Source organism: Ambystoma mexicanum, chromosome 1p, assembly GCF_040938575.1.
Source record: "Ambystoma mexicanum isolate Mex_15411 chromosome 1p, UKY_AmexF1_1, whole genome shotgun sequence".
In the NCBI taxonomy this organism is placed as follows: domain Eukaryota; kingdom Metazoa; phylum Chordata; class Amphibia; order Caudata; family Ambystomatidae; genus Ambystoma; species Ambystoma mexicanum.
The window spans coordinates 179,900,709-179,921,642 of record NC_090921.1 but is presented as its reverse complement, the minus strand read 5'-3'; the positions used below and the strand labels follow the sequence as shown (position 1 = coordinate 179,921,642).

Below are 20,934 nucleotides of genomic sequence, written 5' to 3'. Positions count from 1 at the left end.
CGCGGCAATATCTGAATTGTACATCCGCCGGCAGGCGGATACGCCGGCGCATCCGAAGGCCATACAAAGGCCCTGTTTTGCGCCCTGTTCGGCGCTTCGGAGGCGCGGCGCGGCCTACCCCCTTGTCCCTCCCTCCCGAAGATATCCTGCAAGGAACCCTGTCTTCTGCAAGGACGGACCCACACAACCACGGTAAGCCCGAGGGCTCTTTTCCGGCACCTCTGGCTGGAACCCAGAAAACTGCACGCTTTAGACTTATTTGGCACTCTCTAACAAAGGCCCCTATGCAACCCCTGTTGCACTTCGGTAGTTGGGCTGTTTAACCCCTTCCCTCTACCTTGCAGCTCTATTGCACAAGGTTAACCTGACATCAGACCTCACCTGATTTGTGACTCAATTCGTGTTGTGCCTTATAGTCGCCAATAGACTACAATTGACCTGTGCCTCAATCTGTGCTGTACCCTATGGTTGCCATTAGACTTTACCTGATTTGCGCCTCAATTTGTGTTGTGCCTTATAGTCGCCAATAGACTACAATTGACCTGTGCCTCAATCTGTGCTGTACCCTATGGTTGCCATTAGACTTTACCTGATTTGTGCCTCAATTTGTGTTGTGCCTTATAGTCGCCAATAGACTACAATTGACCTGTGCCTCAATCTGTGCTGTACCCTATGGTTGCCATTAGACTTTACCTGATTTGTGCCTCAATTTGTGTTGTGCATTATGGTCGCCAATAGACTACAGTTGACCTTTGCCTTAATCTGTGCTGCTGCAGATAGTACTTCACCTGACTTGTGCCCCTGCCCTATGGTTGTCATTAGGTATAACACTGCCCTAGCCACTTTATATACTTCAATGTGCTTCTAGTCGCCCTGACACACTTAGGTGACACACTACCTAGCTAGCCTTCGACACTTGCCTATTTTGCCACCGCTTTGCCCACATAGAACCTAGCCTGGTTCTCGCCTAGATCACCTAACTGCCAATATACAGGTCTCTTTACAGACTGCTCAGACCTCTCTGGCACCGAACCACTAGCTACACGCCCTTGCATGCAACCTAGTCCACGCCCTTAGTTTGAACCTGGACTTGCCCACCCTCTCATCCCTGTCCACTACCAGAATGAAAATCACCCATTACCAATCTCTACACATTGTTCTGAGCCTCCTTACCACCATGGCATTTGCAACCGCGGACTCACACCCTGCTAAAGACAGAAACATGAGACTGAGGGCAAGACTGTCCTGTCTTCATGAACCATCTTCCTACCACAATCACAGAGGATATATCGATCTAGCAAACAAACGTTCGCAATACCCCAAACCTACCACCCCTCGCCCTGTTCCTATATCTACTAACCAGCCACCGTCACAAAGAGTTGCCCCCACTAAAAATAAACAACCCCCCTCGACTCAACCAACTAGTACCTTATCAATAATTGGATCTCTCATTAATGCAAGATCCATGGTCGCCCATGCTACTGAGATCTCGGACACCCTAACTAATGAAAACTTAGACCTATTAGTCATAACCGAAACATGGCTCCATGACGCGGCTGGCCCTGCCATCATGCTAGCTATACCAGACGGCTACCAACTACTAAGAGTCGATAGACCTAACACTAAAGGTGGCGGCCTAGCCATCATTCATAAAGCTACCTTACCTATCAAACTAGCTACTACCCTGATATTCTCATCTTGTGAACTCCTTACTGCCAAATTGCACCTCTCTTGCAACCGGACTCTCACCTTGCATGTTATCTACAGACCTCCTGGACCATTGGGAACCTTTGAAGACGACATAACTAGTATCATAACCAACAATACTAAAGACCATGCTCAAATACTATTACTGGGAGACTTTAACCTGGGCTTTAATGACAGCAACGACAAACATGCCCTATCTGTCGCCTCACTCCTGAATGACTACGCCCTATCTCAAAAAGTCTCCTCTCCTACTCATGCCAAAGGTAGAACCCTAGACTGGGTTGCTGATCGGAACTGTAACATCAGCATTACCAACATAATACCAAAATCCTGGACTGACCACCACTTAATTGTATTCAATGCCTCACTAGACCTTATCCGGCCCAAACCTATACTCATGGCCCCGCCACTTCCCACCAGAAGTAAAAAAGACATCACATCAGAACAACTCCTACCCCACCTTCTCCCTACTCTCAATAACTTAGACAACATCACAGACCCTACGTCGCTTGTAGAAGCTTACAACAGCTCTATGATCAAGGCACTTGACTCGATTGCCCCTACCAAGCTGCGCAAAAGCAAACAACTCTGTCACCTTAACAACTGGTTCACGCCATACCTGAAAGACCTTAGAATCCAAAAAAGAAAGTTGCAGTCTATCTGGCAACACTCACCCACTGAGGAGAACAAAACCAAATTAGCCACCCTCGCCAAACAGTATAAAAAGGAAATCATAAGTACTAAAAGAAACACCTTCAATGACAGAATCTCCAAAGGCAAATCAGACACTAAGGAGCTATTTTCCATCCTCCGTGAAATGGAAACACCCATAACCCCACCTGACAACATTCCTAAAAACAAGCCCTGGTGCACTAATATACAAAATGCCCTGGCGGGTAAAATCAGCTTGCTCCAATCTAAAATTGCTAACAAAAAAGCTTCCTTGCTCATGCCTACAGAACCCATATTGCAACCTCAGCTCCTCCCAAACCTATCTAACACCCCTCACCCATTTAGCTTCAGAAAAATATCCATATTGGAGACAGAAAAAATCATACTATCTCTAAAACCCTCCAACTGTAAAGGTGACAACTGTCCGGCCCAAATTATAAAAGATGCAGCTCGAGACCTAGCTCCCTTCATTTCGAAACTCATTAATGCATCCTTTAAGTCTAATCTAGTACCTAACAACCTCAAACAATCCTGGGTGCTTCCCTTGCTAAAAAAACAAACACTTGACCCTGCTATACCAACTAACTACAGACCCATCACTACTGTCCCTTTCTTACTTAAAATTATAGACAGAGTAGCATACCTGCAAATCCAGGACTACTTAGAAACTAACAATTTACTAGGATCACGGCAATCTGGCTTCCGTCCCCTTCATGGCACTGAAACAGCCTTGATTGACCTCAAGACCCAAATTGACGAGTTGAAGGACAATGGTAAAACAGCGATGCTACTCCTCCTTGACCTATCTGCGGCCTTCGACTTGGTAGATCATGCATTCTTATGCAATCACCTAAGCTCAGCCGCTCATTTCTCAAGTGATGCCATGACCTGGGTACAATCCTTCCTTGCAAACCGGACAATGAGAGTCTTCTCCCCCTCAGCAGCCGCTGATCCCATACAAGTTTCATGCGGTGTCCCCCAAGGATCATGTGTTTCTCCGACGTATAACATCTTTACTAAGCCCCTGTTTGATAAGCTGGACAGACTGGGTGTTGTCTACACTAATTACGCAGATGACACTCGGATTCTAATCCCCCTTTCGGGTAACTTCTTGGAAGACACGGACTTAGTAAATAAGATATATCTCCTCATTCAGGCTTGGATGGCATCCCATGGCCTCTGCCTGAACGACGACAAGACTGAGCTACTGATCATTGGCTCAGCGTTGGCTATCAAAAAACTTGACCCTAACTATGCCTCATTTAACATCGACAATAACGTCATCAAAGTGATGCCTGCAGTCAAAACCCTCGGGGTTTATCTTGACTCAACGCTCACCTTCAAAAAACAAACGAACTCTCTAGCATCCTTCACGGCATATACTTGCAAATTGATCCGAGCATGTAGACCTTTTCTAACTGAGACTAGCTGCATCACATTAGCCAATGCTCTCATCATATCCAAGCTGGATTACTGCAATGCCCTCTATGCAGGCTCTAACAAGTATATCCTTGACAAACTACAAACTCTCCAAAATAACGCTATCAGAGTAGCTTTAAATATTCCTAACAGAGCCCACATCTCCACCTTTAGGAAAAATATCCATTGGCTAAAAATCAAAGACAGGATCACCCTCAAAATACTCTCCCTCACATCCAAATGTCTTAACAACATTGCCACCCCTTATCTGGCCAATAGAATCCACAGGAGAACCTCAAACCGTCCCACTAGACTGACCAACGCCTTCACCTTAGTGATGCTTAGATACAAAAAGAGTACAGCCGGCGGCTCTAGTTTCCCAATCATAGCTGCGCAAACTTGGAACAAACTCCCTTTGGATCTCAGAATGGACCAACCTTACTCTAGTTTCAGGCGAAAAGTCCTCACTTGGATCCATGCCAATGACACTTAGCTCGACCTTCCCCTCCCACATAGACACTAGACGTCTGCAACCAGCTGAATGACATCCGATCAACTAGACTGAACCGTAGTTCCGCATTTTTTCTTCTTTTCCTTCTGCTTTCCTTCTATACTTACCTTTGATCTAACGTGAACTGTATAAACTGCACTTTTCTTGATTTAACTGCGAACTGCATGAATTGTATTTCTCCTGTAACTAAGTTCTTAAGTAATCTTGTACTGTTTGCGCCCAGCTACCCATTCGGGTTTGGTTCTGCGCTATACCAAATAAACAAACAAACAAACAAACCGAGATATATCGGAGCTTTTGCCTCATTTTGCATTTTAGGCCCATAATTCACTACAGAGCCAGCTGTCCGCCACACAGCCCGAGATCAGGCTTATACATCTGATTATTTTCTGCATTGGATCCGCCGCCATCTGAATCCACGATGTTGCAATACTTAAAAATGGCCGCCCGCACAGTTGGCCTGAGGCCATCCGAACTCGCTTGCAGCCCGCCAACGATAGATTGGTGCCTTGCCATTTTTCCCCACCAACCAGGACGCCGGGAGGTGTAGCCGGCTCATTGCACAAAGGCGATGCACTAAGGCAGCCTGTCGTGAGCCTGTCTGGAGCCCTGTCTGGCCCTCAGACGTCTACATCAACCTGGTAAGAACTTCCTCTCACCCCCTCTATCCATGAGGCACTACAGACTACCACATCTGGACAGCACGGCACACCCATAGTCCACCACCACTATGAAATGACTATACAATGTTACTATTGGAGATCTGCATATTGGTTTGCATGTATATGTCGGCCCTCTGCCGCCTACTATAGTCCGGTCCACATACTTGCACTATCGGCTCTTATTTGTATTCACAGCGCACATGTGCCTACCTTCACCTCGGCCTCATGAGCATTAGCTATCATTCTAGCCTATGCACCCACCCACCTATCTCCGCCTGAACTGTCTACTCTTAATGCAATGATAGCTGCTCAAATCACAATCTATGTACCTCTGTCTACTGCTGTTCCCTTGTCTTTCCTCTGTCATAATGCTGACTCCTGTACTAGCCATTACATTGCCCTCTAGTCATCAATGCTTATATTGAACTGCCTATATTAGAACTGTTTTTTAGGCATCAATGCTGATATTTGAATTAGCCTACCACTATCTTTAGGTTTCCAATGCTGAAATTTGATTTAGCACTGCTGTTTTAGGCTTCAATGCTGATATTTGAATTAGCCTACTGCTGTTTTTCAGGTTTCAATCTGTATATCTGTATACACCTAGCCATAGTTGAGTTTGCCTATCCCAGCCTCACCACCCAGATAACATTGTGGCTAGACCATGCTCACCTGGTTCACACTCATGTTCCCCTTCTGTGTCATGCAGGATAATGTACCCTGCAGCGGCAATAACTACATAGCTTTCAATAATGGCCTAGCCAAACTCGGATGCCTGAGACACTTCCCTATCCCCTGCCCCACACCCTTCCTGCCCACAATGTCCCCCTTCCCACCTAGCTACCACCCAAACCACACCACCATAGACTGCGACATCCCAGCCAACACTATCTTTGATAGAACTCTGTGTCACCTCAGACCAACTGTTCCATGTCTGACAGAGGGCGCCAATCTTAGTATTGAGCCCATCCACACCAAACCTAGTACCATGCCACCCACAACCAAGCCTCCAGTAAACACACTGTCAACCCCAACCTTACAACCTGCAACAGCAGATTAGGCACCAGACTCCCCTTTATGGTTAGTAAGCCCTCTGCCAATCCCCATACTAAGACTAACAAGGACAAAGCCTCTAACAAGCCCAAATCACTCCCCCTAAAAGGAGCTCTTCTAAATGTCAGGTCCCTTGCTGCCCATCCCACTGAAATTGCCAACATCATCCTTACTAACGATCTTGACTTCCTAGCCATAACCGAAACTTGGCTACATGAGGCTTCAGGACCTTGCTTAACCTTAGCCATTCCCGACAAATACTCCATCCTCAGAGCTAACAGACCCAATGCTTGGGGAGGAGGTGTAGCTATCATCTTTAAATCATCCTTAGACTTCAGATCAGTTACCTCCCCTCTTCTAAAATCATGTGAACATCTCACAGTCAAGTGGCAAACCTCCCCCAAAAGTACGATCTCTATTCACCTAATATATAGACCCCCAGGTCACCTTGGAGCCTTTGAGAAAGACATCACATCGCTAATAGCTGAGAATTCCAAGCCATCAGCGCAAATGATCATCCTTGGAGATTTCAACTTGGGGTAAAATGACCCTAACAATGCTCCAGCCTCCTCCTTAGCCAATGCTCTAGCTGAGCATGGCCTCTTACAACATAGCTCGCAACCTACCCATCAGAAAGGGAGAATTATCGACTGGGTAGCGGCTCTCAATTGTAAAATCACCTGTAAAGCCCCCCAACCTCTCGCATGGACTGACCATCACTTCATCCCATTAGATATTATCAATAACTTGGATCCCAAAAAATGCCCCACAGCGCCAGCCTGTACGACCAGGAACAAGCATAACCTCACCGCTGAAGCCCTAATACCTTTGGTCCTCCCAACTCTCAATGCACTACCGGCTACTGCCGACCTTAACCTACTGGTCAACACATTCAATGACTCCATGGCTATTGCCATTGATACCATCGCCCCACTGAAACTGCGCAAAGGAAAACCCAGAGCTCATTTGAACTCTTGGTACACCCCCCCAACCTCAAAATATTGAGAAAAAAGAAAGCTAAGCTAGAATTTCTATGGAAAACGGAACAATCTGTTGATAACAAAACCAATCTTACGAATATATCCTCCTTCTATAAAAAGCAGATAATTCGCACCAAGAAAGAAGCCTACAACGTTAGGATAAATCAGGCAGGATCCTGCACCAAAGAACTATTTAATATACTAAAGGAATTAGAAAATCCTATTCCACTCACAGATACTTGCACAAAAGATAAACCCTGGTGCATCAGTATCCAGAACGCCCTGGCCAATAAAATTACAGGGCTCCAAACCAAAAAAGAGGATAAACGTCAACAACTTACTGACACCAAACCTACCAGCCTAAGTTCACTACCGCTTTCTGACACCAACACAGGTTTCACATTTACAAAGGTAATTATACCGGTAGTACAAAAATGATAGCCTCCCTCAAACCATCCAATTGCAAAGGGGACACCTGACCTACCCAGATTATAAAAGACGCCGCCAGAGATCTAGCCCATTTCATCACAAAACTAATCAACCTCTCTTTCTCTACTAATTCAGTCCCTAGCAACCTGAAACAATCATGGGTTCTCCCACTCTTAAAAAAAATAATCATTAGACCCAGCCATACCTACTAATTACAGAGGCATCACCATGGTCCCACTCCTGCAAAAAATCCTTGACAGAGTTGCCTACCTGCAAATTCAGGACTACCTGGAGACAAACCAAGTGTTGGGAATACGTCAATCTGGCTTTAGACCTCAACATGGAACCGAAACGGCCCTTGTTGACCTCAAGTCAGATTGATGAAATCAAAGATAAAGGCAATGCCACCATCCTACTCCTTTTACACCTCTCAGCGGCCTTCGATTTGGTTGATCATAAAATCCTCTGTAACCACCTATCTTCAGCAGCTCGCTTCTCCTCTGTGGTCATGTGGATACAATCCTTCTTGGCTAACAGAACCATGAGGGTTTTCTCAAAAGTAGCGGCTGCTGACCCTATCCCGATCACCTGTGGTGTCCCACAAGGCTCTTGTATTTCACCCACTTTGTACAATATATATATATACAAAGCCACTCTTTGACAAGCTGGACCATCTGGGTGTCACCACACCAATTATGCAGATGACACTCAGATACTCCTTACCCTCTCAGGCAACTACAATGCTGACGTCACCCGGATTAATTAAATCTTTTCCATCATTCAAGCATGGATGGCCATACACGGCCTCTGCCTGAATGATGAGAAAACGGAGCGTCTCCTTGTCGGTTCACCCAATAACTTGTCCCAGCCCTAACTACAATAGTATCATCATCGGTAACACTATTCCCGTTGTAAAAAGTAGGAAAACCCTTGGCTTTTACTTTGATGCCAACTCTACCCTACCCAAACAAATTAACATGACTGCCTCAGCCACTGCCTACACTAGTAAGCTGATTAGGGCCTGTAGACCTTTCCCGTCCTCTAATAGCTATCTCACGCTGGCCAGGGCTCTGATACAATCCAAACTAACTATTGTAACAGTCTATACCTAGGCGCAAACCAACCCATAATTAATAAACTACAAGTAATCCAAAATAACGCGTTACGAGCTGGTTTAAACATCCCCAGGCGAGAGCACATCTGTACTACCAGAATTTCGTGCAAATGGCTCTCCATCCAACAAAATATCGCCCTTAAAACTATCTGCCTCACATACAAAGACTTAAACCATCTAGCCCCACCTTATCTCATCAATAAATTCACCATGAAACCAGCCACCAGAATTACTAGATCCTCCAATACCTTATGCCTAACAGTGCCCAGATTCACCTTAAAAAGAACTGGAGGATCCAGCTTCACGGTTCTTGCCTCCCAACTTTGGAACACCATGCCACTCAACATCAAATCCATAGTCCTTTCTACCCTTCAGGAAACAGGTTATTAGATGGTTATTGGATAAACACTAGCATTATCCTTCTGCTCTCTCCCATGTCTGACGATACAGCCCTCATTTAAGTGTGCTTTTATATGGATAAATGTAACTGCATATTTTGTACCATGTAACCGTTTCCTGAAGCGCCCTCTTAACCCCGGGTCTGGAGCGCTATATAAATAAAACTATTCCCTAGCAGCCCCACATTTTTGGCTACTTTTCAGCTGCAATTTTTGACTGTTTTTCTTGCCACCTTTTTCACTGCTGAGGTAATTTCACCACAACTTTTTCACTGGCTACATTTCTGCTAGCAACATTTTCACTGGATACCGTTTGGGGCTGCAGTTAGTTTTTCATTTGTCAGTAGTTGAAGGATACACTTTTAACCAAGTGATTGAGATGTGCTTGGCCTTGGAAACCGTGCCTTAGGGACGCCATCCTCTCACGCTTTTTGTGCACGAGTGTTCATGAGGCACTCCTTGTTGCCAGAATCTTCCTCTTCGTGGTGGGCACTGCACGAGGCTGTTGTGGGAAATGAACATTGCACATCAGATAGTTCTCAGGAAGATGGGCGAGGGTAATGCGGCCAAATCTTCGCCTGCTGCTTTGAATTGGCCAGAGTTTGGTGGTTGAAGTGCCATCTTCATAAATAGGGATACCATGTCTGTAGTGACAATATTTCTGCATTGAGAATTGAAGTTAATGTTCGTGTAACAATTTGGGCATTATTGTGTTGTGGGAATTTCGGGCAGTGGAAGGTGGCTAGCATAAGCAGCAATATCCCTGACCAATTAATTCATAGTGTGTTCCCTAGTGACCCTTTCTGTGGATACCTGGATGCAATGATCATTTGGTGTTCTAGGTGGCTGAGAACCTCTATTGGACCCCCTTGTTTTGGCTGGTGACCTGACTCTTTGGAGGCTTTGATTCCTTTACTTTGCACTCCTTTATGGTGAACCTGAAGTCCATTAGACTATCTGTACTGGGATACTCTTATCTCCTTTAGTGAAATTCCTGGTATTTGGAAAGCTGCACACATCACCTTTAAAGTGCAGTTAGGATATTTTGTATCCTTGACTTTCTTTTGTAACATTATGGTTACAAATGCAATGTGCCCAGGATGTGCTGGTGGGAACACATTTTTGTACCAAGTTTTTTGCTTTTTACAAAATACACTTTTGCATTTTACTGTATAATGCTATATGTGCCAAAATGGCTGTGCCACTTGATTTTTCACAGGTCCTTTTCCCATGTTGTCCTTTGTCCTTCTTGCCCTCGTGGGTCTGGAATTGCCATATTTGAAAAATCCCTTTCCTCCGATTTCCCCGACAAACTGGCGGTTTGTGTATGGCCTGATGTGGGTGCTGGGGCTGTCTGGTCCCAGTCCACATCCCTGTACCTGAGTGTCTGTTGTTGCTGGGCAGAATGTTTGGCCAGTGTGTTTCTATGATCGGAAAGCCCCCAATGTGCACTCAGGCCCAACCACCCGACCAGTGTGATCAACCAAAGCCTTCGGAACCATCGAGTGGACTGACACGCTGTCTCCTGGGCCACACGGGTTCGCTGCCAGTGGTTCGCAATCCAAGAATTTGGAGAATCTTCAACTGGTGCTACAAAATAACTGATCCTGCATTTTCTGCCTTCTGATCCCAGCTGAAGTCGTGCAGGGCCTACTCCTTTCTTCGCCAACCAAAGATCGCCTGTTGCCACCTGATCATGGTGACTCCTGCTTTGCTCCTTGGATGTCTCCGGAGGTCGCCTGCTCTGAAAAAGTCTTCCTTTCATGGCAAGGGTGATCCGGACAGTTTGTGTAACTGTAATATAGGCACTGTGACCGAATAACTTAAACTTGTGCCCAAAAATTACTGCTGCACCCACATCCCGTGGGCCTTCCACGACAGCACTAATCCTAGCAGTACATGTCCCCAACAGGTGACAGAACCCCTGAAGTGGGGGAAACTGGAGTAAGGGGCTTAAGTCCCTGTCCCTCTCGCTCTCCCTACATGGGTGTAGTCCCCCATTTCTTTCCTGATGGTAGTGGTGTAATCCGTGATTCTCCCGTGGGCCTTTTCTGATGTGTTGGAATTGAGACACTTACCTGATCCTTTCTAAACTTTTGGAACACCTAACCGCAATCACTGGCTTTCCTCAGTCCAACAGTAAACCTATATGAAAAGCACATCATTTGTAACTCTGTCTATGCCAATGAGCCCCATTCCATCCCAGGGATGGGCTTACTAAGAGTTGGAGATCTAATTCTAGGTTTGCTCAGAAGTGTGTTCATTGCCCCACATAAGATTTTGAAGTGAAGTATTTTAATCTCTATTTTTTAAAGTTGGGAGTAAAATCGTTTTTAGAGTAAAAAAAAGTGTTTTTACTGGAAAACAGAAGTATTTTAATTATTTCTGTGCTGAGTTATTCAGGCACATTTAAAGATGCTTGTTTACTTCTGATGTTAGGGAGAATTCTCAGAAGTGTGCTAATTTCCTTCTACATTAGAGACCCCAGCTTTTTTTGCTGGACTCAAGGACCTAATTTTTATCCTGGAGAGAGCGAGACCATTTTCCCACTCTCTCATATTCTTCATTGATGTGAACAAGGTTTCATTTGGTTTTGGAGTCTGAAAAACTCCACAGGCATCATCTTTTTACATTGTCACACAACACCTTCAGTGCAGCAACGCAGGGAAGTCTTCCAGATTTCACCATGATAAAACTACTGTTTCCAAGAGCAGGGAAGTGAAATTTTCTTTACTTACATTTTGTAACTTTCTAGACCCAGCGCACACCATCTTACAATAGGGTGCTGGAGGGGTTACTTAGTATCCCCTTCGTCAAGTTTCTCATGTAACATTTGTTATGTTACCCTTTCTACAATTAATGGCTGGTGGCAGTAGTTTACCTTGACCTACCTTTGTGTGTGTATACTGCAGGCTGCAATTGTAGATGCAGTAAAGTACCCATGGGTGCCCATTTTGTCAAAATGGCCGTAGGCTTCTTTTTTCGCCATTCCTTGTTGGAAAGGTCCTTGAGATTTACTCTTCGCGCCAAACCAGGTTTAGTCCCTTTGTTCGTTTCGTCTTTGGCGGGATTCACTGGTGAAGCCGCCTCTGGTTCCATTGTGTCTGGCAGGGCAGGAAGCGTGGGAGGTTCCTGAAACTCACTGTGCTTAGTCTCCTTGGTTACAGGAATGCACCCAAGGGTTATTGGCTGGCTGGCTGGCTGTCCTTGGAGGACAGCCACCCTGCTGTGAGTGACAGCTAGGCTGCAAATGAATGGGAGAAACCTGAATAAAAGGTGAGGTCTTTTGTAAGGAATGCAAGAAGAGAAGCTTGCTGCACCTTCCTGGACAGTTGGTTTGCCTGGTGAAGCCTTGCTGCATTGCTGAAGCTCTGAATTTCTAATCGACTAGAGAAGCCCAGAAAGAAGACTTCTCCCCTTGGGTTGATGGGACCCATCAGCCCCAAGACGAACTAGACTGGAACTCTTGTTTGCTGCTGCAGTAACCGAGTGCCAGTGGACAGGAACACCAGAATAGAGTGCATCGCCTTTAGGCCGACTCGAGCTCCAGGAAGTTCCTCCGGACTATCTCAAAGCAGGATCAACCAAGCCTGAGCCACCCCAACAGTGCTGGACCCCAGAAGCAAGGAAAGTCCACAAGGTGTCCAAGAAGCGTGGTGGTGCTATTTGCGAGTAGCTGAAACCGCAAAGTGCCACCAAACTTCAAACCGTAGTGCAGGAGTCCCCAGATGGCCTCCCTCTTGTCCCCTTAAACTAAGGCCCAGGAACAACAGGATCTGCAGGACTACAACCGGAACAGAAGCTAGCTGGAACCTTTTCTTCAGACGCAAGGTACTGCGAACTAGCGGTACTTCTTGTGTGTAGCTTGCTTGCTCTCACTGGAGACTTGCATTGGCTGCCCCCTTTGCAGAGTTGTTTGCAGTTTTGCCCTTCGCAAGCCTCCCAGCTTGTGGCCCAACAGTGATTTCTTTTTACAAGAAAACTCTCTTTAACATTGTGCAAGACTTTTGTGCTATCTACAAGAAGTGCCTCAGCTCCCCTAGACTTTGTTCAATTGACATTGTCTGGCCTGGCTCCCTGAAGACTCTTCTTAACCTCTGATTATTTGTATTGATCTGTCACCCCAAAAAGTCATAAATACCTTACTTGTATAGTATAGCTGGGAAAGGGTTAACCTACATTTCATTGGTGATTGAACAGTGCTTACCTGTTTGAAAAAACGTGTTAAACTTGTTTCCTTCCCTAAGCTTTTCCTTTTTGCCACAACTTCAGTATTACCATTTTAAATGTGAAAAGTGATATAATGTCCAGTGTCCTAATGATTGAAGGCACCTCAGGATGTAGGAAAATCTGTGTGCCATCCCAAAAGGGTATTTGCTTACTTTATTGAACTGAAGAAGTGTATTTTTATTGATGCCAATTGCTCCCTTCCAAAGAGTGTTTAAATTAATAAATATTTAATCAAAGCTTGAGTATAAGTGTTATTTGGGTACTGTAAAGCTCACATTGACCTGACCCCTCTTGAGATCAGCCTGGCTGCTCAGTCACCTATTGCCAAGTGGACAAGGCTGGTGTAGTGTCCCACAGGGTTACTACATAGAATCTTGCCCAACACTCAGGCCTGGCTCGTCCTGCTTCAGGAGGGTCCTCCGGATTTTCTTGGAGCTCTGGTCTGGCTTCAAGATGATGCACTTGTTGGTTTCCTGGCACTCTGTTCCAGTAGCAGCAAGTAAGTACAGTCCGCAGGGAGAGTGGTTCTAGCAAAGTTCATCTTGGGGGTCAGTTGGTCCCACCAACCCAAGGGAACAAATAGTCTGTTCCGGGCTTCTAGAGTCGATACGTAATTGGAGCTTCAACACTGCAGCAGGGCTTCACTGGGCAGTTCAATGGTCCAGGAGGGTGCAGCAAGCCTCTCTAACAGTTTCCTTTGTCAGATTTGTCTTCCAGTGGCCGACTCTGCCTTCTGTCTGTTCAAGACCTCGCCTTTTATGCAGGTTTCTCCCATTCATTAATACAAAAAAGGTAGCAGGTGCCCCTCTCTCAAAAAGAACACTGCATGATAACCTGTTCAGTGGTTATTAACCACTTTGAGAGTTCGCAGCCATCTGCTTTTTGCTCACTGTAGCTTTCACAGATGGGAAACATCAATTTGCAGATCAGTCTTTGTCCCGCCCACAAGGGCAGTCCAGCACTGAAATGCTATGGCAATTCATCTCCGTATTTTTGGAAGGAACTTGGGGTTGGTCACCCTAAGTTACCTGGGGGCAACCAGACGTGGACTCCCTGCTCACTGTGCTCAGAGGCACAGCTTCACCTCACTGAGGCCCAACAAGGCTGAAACACATGTATGGGGTTGCTGTTGGTACTCTTATTCAGAAAGGAATTGCCATAGCATTTCGGTGCTTGACTGTGGGCGGGACACAGACTGAAGTGAATAAAAAGCAGATGGCTGCGAATTCTCAAAGTGGTTAATAACCACTGAACAGGTTATCATGCCGTGCTCTTTCGAGAGAGGGGCGCCTGCTTCCTTTTTTGTATTCTCCCATTCATTCACAGCCTAGCTGTCACTCGCACAGCAGGGTAGCTGTCCTAGAAGGACAGTCAGCCAGCCAAACGGAACTGGGTACATTCAGGTAACCACGGAAACTAAGGTCGGGGAGTTTCGGGCACCTCCCTCGCTTCCTGCCCTGCCAGACGCACTGGAGCTAGAGGCGGGTTTCAGCACTGAAGCCCAACAAAGACCAAACGAACAAAAGGGGCAAACCTGGTTTGGCGCCCAGAGTAAAACCCAATAAAGACCTTGCAAGCAAGAAATGGTAAAAAAAAGAAGACTGGGGTCATTTTGACTAAATGGGCACCCATGGGTGCAATACTGCAGCTGAGGATTCAGCCTGCGGAAAATGCACAATGGTAGGAAAATTAAACCACTGCCACCTGCCATTAAATGTAGTGAGTGACAACAAATTTTACATGCGTAAGTAGGAAAAGGGCTACTAACTAACACCCCAGTACTTCCACATAAGACTGGGTGTACTGGACCTACATAGGAAAAAAGGTAAGTTAAGTCTGTTTCACTTTACTGCTCTTGGGAACAGTCGTTTACCCCAGAGAAGGTATTTAAACCTGGATATAAATCCATAGGACTTCTGTGACACTGCAGTGAGGGTGCTGTGTGTCACAATACAAATAGTTGATGCCTATGGATTTTGTCAGACTCTAAAACCAAAAGAAACTGAGTCCAAATCAGATCAAAAATACATGAGTGAGAAAAAGGTCTTGCTCACTAAAGTACCGCAAAAGAGCTGGGGGTCTCTATGCTTGAAAAGAATAAGCACCGAAATGAGAATTCTCCCCAACAAACACCTACGCTTAACTTATCTTGCCAATCCTGAATGGTGGTGGTCTGGTCTCCCCTGGGTCTTCCCTAATATAGTTAGATTGGAAGGGTATCTGTTAAAGAATTTCCTCTTGTTTTTAGTGCACTTGGAAAAGTCCTATGACACCTCAGTTCTTTGAAGCAAATAAAGAGAATATCCATTTGTGACTTGTAGTGGATCAAAAAAGGATCCTAACGGGTAACCTGGGGTTTACCCTGTGGAACCATATTACACGTGCGACTAAGCCACCCACGGCTTTGCCGCGCGACTAAGAACGGCCAACTTCTGTGACACTATGCGCGTAGTCTTAAGGACTCTTGTGGGGGATTTGTTTTGGAAGCTCTAACTTGTCGGGCTGTGGAGTAAGGCTAGCTGTTGGGTAAATAAAGTCCAAAACTCAGTGCAGCTAGCAAAAAGTATGGGTGCTACCACATGAGGTAAAAGCAGACATTTTAGCTTTCATCCAATGGAATGGCCAGCTGAACTCCACATTAGCGGGCATGAACACATTGATATTAACGCAGTAGTTTGGTAGACCCTCGCCCACTCAGAATTGTATTTCATTCACACATCGCTCTTTGCCCAAAGCTGGAATTGCTAAAATGGCAGTTCCCACAAGTTGTATTAACTACATAAACAAATGCTGAAAAGAAAATGCCCACGTAATGATGTAATACTTTTTGTGTTCACTTTGCGCCTGCTCTGGGAGCAAGTGTGTACCAACACAGTACAAAGGCTGTACAGTTGTGGTAAACAGTACGGAGCTGCCACCAGCCTATGAACCAAATCCTTTGAGCGCAAAGGAAGTTGCCCTGAAACTGAGTCACTTTGGTGCCTAAGTAGTCCTTAATGCTACCAGAACAGGGACACTGTGTACTTAAAATGCAGTGGCAGCTTTCTGGGGAGACATTGGATAAGTGTCTCCATATCAACAAATAATCTGGAAACACAAAATCGGCAAAAAGTCTAGAACTATCAATATTTGCAAAAGGATACCCAAAATGGATTCTTGACTGAGCCACGGTTTTGATGTACAGTTGTCAGTGATGGCATGCGCTATGAGTGATGTGTTTCAATGAAGACAGCTGAAGTTTTACAAGCCTTTTGTCTATAGAAATGTTGTGAACAAATGTAAGTAACTAGTGCCATCAATCAGTACCACGCGCATTATCTATTTGATCATCTTGGGCATGTACTACTCCGTTTAAATACAGTTTGTGATCGTTTTTAGTTGAGGAACGGAGGGTTATGGCGATAGTTGTTCCCCACCAATGTGATGTCCATGTGAAAGGTCCGAATTTGTTTTAAGGTATTATATAAATGTGAAATAATGAAAGTTCCACAGATGTGTGACATACTAATATTTGCATTTTTATTTTGTATCTGCAGGAGCAGAGACCTCCAGTTCCCAATCTTTACTCCTACTCTAGCACTTCCTCTCTGCCCTCGTCCTACAGCTCCAGCCGCCCAGTTCATCACATGAGCACTGCACAGCCACCAGTACCACAAGGGCGCTGTGCTCCTCACCATCACCAGCATCATCCATCCCAACACCTGACTATGGCAGGAGAGAGTCAAGGTGGCTTGTTCCCTCGCACAGGAAGTGACCTTAGAGAGGGCAGGGGCCCAAGGGCACCAATTGAGTCAGCCGTCTCACCAGCAAATCATGCACGTGTGCCTTGTAACTCACGCCCCCCCGAAGGACCACTTCATGGCATGTCAACAATCAGCAAACTGGGGAGGAGGGAGCAGATCCCTGGCCATGTCAACCCGGTAAGTACTATACCTGCATGGGTGTTTGAATTTTGGGTGTGGTTGTTCCCTTTGAGGGGGAAATGTAATCTAAACTTGTGTGTTCAACTTGTGATACCTGCTTTATGCATCTTACTTGCCTGTAGAGGGTCAACAAAAGACCGAATATCGACAAAAGCTATACTAAATTTGCTTCTGCCTCATCTCTCACAAATGATTCTCCTTAGAGCTAGACTTATTTAAAAAGAATTCCATATTGGTATTTAGAATTACCTAATTTAGAACCTGACAGTCTTAAAAGTATCCACATTTTTCACCTTTTTTTATTTTTTTCTATTTTTAGCTTTTGCTACCCAAATCTGAGAAACAAAGCATTTCTTTTTTTGCTGAGTTTGCACTCAAAGCGGACTTTCATTTAGTGCTTGTTAATTTTGGAGTTCTAAACCCATGGTCATCTGTTTTCAAAATTCCACTAAGCCCTCCTTCCTTTTCTGATCCACCAGACGGCCTGACTGCCATGAAAAGGCAGCAGTGCACTGTATAAATCACAACAATATAACAATATAAAACCTCTTCAAATCAAAAGTTAATACTGTTAGAACAACATTTTGCAAAATATTCAGATCCAAAATTCAGTCCGTTTTTGCCTGTTAACTTTGCAATTTACGTCCTAATTTGTTGTTTTTGTTTTCTTTTTTATGATTGGTAAATATCTCCAGATCGGGTTTCTTTCCAATTTTGCGGTTTGAGTGCTTATTGACGCAAGTCACTTTGTTGGGTGTCTTGTAACCATCTCGCTTAGTTTGTGTTTTCTATGCACATGTCTGCTTCTTTTTTGGCATACTATTTACAGCAATACCGTTGAGTTCTTTCCATACAAGCAAACTTTTTGCCACCTTGTGGACTGTCCAAATCTGTTTTCTTTGATATAATCTAAATTTCTTGAATGATTCCAATTCCTCCTTCCATGACCTGCTTGTCTGATGTCCTTTTAAGCCCTCTGTCTGCTTAAGCTCTATCATTTAAGGATAATAGGTCTACTTTCTCCCCTGTCCTTTTAAGATCCATTTTTATTTTGCGTTTCAAAATTGATGGGACTGTCACCTTTTGACTCTATAAATCATGAATTTTCAGGAATCACAAAAGGATTGTATTCTTGTCATTAACTTCTCCGTTCCTAATCCTTGGAGTAATCACAAAGGTAGTGTTTGGGGGTCACAGGTTACTTAAGCTGTATTTCTTTTGCCATAAAACACAGTAACCAGGAGTCATCCCACCCCCCCCCCCCCCCCGTCCCCGAAGCAGAGAAGCACTATTTAGTGGAATTAAGTAGTCTGACGGGAGACAAGGTGTTTTTGATGTTACAAAGCACCAGCTTTCCACATGCTAGTTAGTTGAAATTTCAAAACTATCTGTTAACTACTACACATTTCTGATGTTCTGAAAAGCCTAATCTGTTTTTCATCTGCACTTAAGATATTTGTAAGGTGCCTATACAACAAATGGTGTTTCAAGGCTCCACAAGACAAAAGGGGGGATTGTGGGGGGGTGTGGGGGGGAGGGAGAAAGATACAGTAACGGTTCTACTACCATGTGACATTTGGATCGTGCAAGTGCAGAGCAATAAGTAGGGGATAGGGGTTGGAGTGCTGGTCTGCAAAAACAAGTGCTAAGATGGAAGGGAAAAGGGTGAAGTGGCGAGGTGCAAGTGCTAAGGGTACGCTAGAGGGCAAGTGCCAGGGAATGCAGGGAAGGGGGGGGCACTTGGCAAGGTTTCCTGAAGCCCTTTAGTACTCGGAGGGAACCAGGCAGCCAGTCGAAGTGGCAGAACAAGGTGTTGGCAGGGGAAGGGGAGAGTGAAGGAGGAGGCGAAAAGGAGGGTCTTGGGGAGCTTCCAGCACTTTAAAAAAAAAAGAGTGCTTGGCATTACAACATAACATCAGAACGGCAGTATAAATCAATGTGGTACAACATACATCTGTGTTGAAATAAACATTTGCTTCGTGGTCGCAGTCTGTTAAGTGCATGCGCGTATTGCGGATCAGGCAACCACATTTATAGGGCCAGCAAATGTATCCCATCAAGGGGTTGAGTCAATTTCCTCAGGCCTGTCATTCTGTTGCTGCAAATATCCACAAAAGGGGGGCCATATATCCACAGGTTTGCACTGAGTGGGTTGCAGTGCTCTCCGCGGCTCTTCTTGGTCAGAAGCCCATGTAACGTCTTGTAACCACTTCCCCACAGAGGGACATGAGGGCCACAGCCAAAGCAACAGTATACATCGTACAGCAAGTATTGTGCACAGACTAGCCAGTCTATTAAAGCGTGGTTGGAGCCTGTCAAACTTATGAAATAGACAGGTCTTGGGGTCAGGATCAAGCGTACAATCAAACATATTGGATATTGCTTCACAAACACTACCCCAGAACTCCCGCAGCTTTGGACACTCCCATACCATGTGTATATAACCCACCCGTCCATGCAACATCTCGTGCATAGGGAAGAGTGATTTGGTGAAAATAAACTCAAGTCTGGCTGGAGTGTAGTGGAACCTGTGCAGCAGTTTGAATTGTAGCAGGTAGAATCTGGAGTTTAAAGATGCTTTGCAGGTCTGTGAACACATAATCTCCCAGCTCTCATTGGCAATGTCTATACCCAAGTCAGTACCCCAGGCTTCGTGCAGCTTTTTGAGTGTTTAATTTGGCCAGGTGCTGCAGCATGTTGTATATTCTGGACAACAGGCCGCGGTGCCTTTTAGCTCCAAGTCGATCAGGGGGCTGTGTAGGAAACTCGTGTAGCTTGGATTGCGTGTCTCAGACCAGCATGCTGCAGCCAGGTGGATGGTATGGGTCTCGGCAGGTCACGCCATTCAATCACGGATCCCGTGATCCGTGACCTCTCCCAGTGTGGCGCATCCCAATAGCGCACATTTGTCTGGAGCACTCTTAGCTATTGTGTGGAATGTCGTAAAGACTGTTTCATAGTGGTAGGCCCCCATGAAAGGGTTGGGGCAGTTGTCCACAAGTTCCATATCTTACCCCCATGCAAGTGCAGTAGCGACAGTACGATCGTAGCCACTCATTCTTGACGAACGGGAGAGGGGCGCTCCTCCCCGAACCACTTGATTGCGATTTGTGCCTGAGATGCAATCCAGTATTTCACAAGGTCAGAGGCTGCAAGGCTGCCCTGATCCCATTAGCCCCATTTTAGCCTCACCGTACCTGTGTGCCACCTGAAGTTAATTTCGCCTCTGTCTCTTGAATAAATCGTGCCCGGCCACAATGGAACGTTTAAGAAATAATAAAGTAGTTTATGCAATACGACCATGTCAAGTAGTGCCCCCCACCCCACAATAGTAAGGGGAAGTTTAGCGCAGTTTTTGTGCAAGCTGGAGCATGTATTTACCTTAGTTACTCTGAAGGAAGGAGGCTGGCTGTCGTCAGTGACACCCAGGTATTTAATATCCTGAGGCGACCAGGCAAAACCCATGGGATCCAGAGGTGGGACAGTGGCGTCCGTCAGCGGAAAGACTTCGGATTTAGTTTAGCTTTCGGGCCCGACAGGTCACCGAAGGCGAGGATGTCATGTAGGATCGGGGCAAGGTGGCTTTCCGGGTCGCGGATGAAAGGGTGCATCATCTGCGTATAGCGAGATGATCTACGTGGAGCCCAATAGCCTGATCCCTCTGTGGGAATGCTTTTGTCGGATCAAGCCTGCCAGGGGTTCCGTCACGATGACAAATCTCAAGGGAGAGAACAGACATCCCTGCCGGGGCCCCCTGCGGATCGATATAGGATCTGAGAGCCACCCATTAGTGCAGACCCTACCGACTGGGAGTGTATATAATATAGCAACCACAC

General features: G+C 45.5%; 1 protein-coding gene across 12 annotated transcripts in view; it reads left to right on the top strand.

Annotated features, from left to right (window-relative positions):
• KDM6B (lysine demethylase 6B) overlaps positions 1-20,934 on the top strand; it is a 2,050,345-nt gene that overhangs the window by 1,762,924 nt on the left and 266,487 nt on the right. For all 12 annotated transcript variants that reach the window (XM_069646240.1, XM_069646239.1, XM_069646242.1 and 9 more), the window contains one exon: positions 16,712-17,095. In XM_069646240.1, coding sequence (XP_069502341.1) covers positions 16,712-17,095 — 384 coding nt within the window. The remainder of the gene's footprint in view (positions 1-16,711; positions 17,096-20,934) is intronic.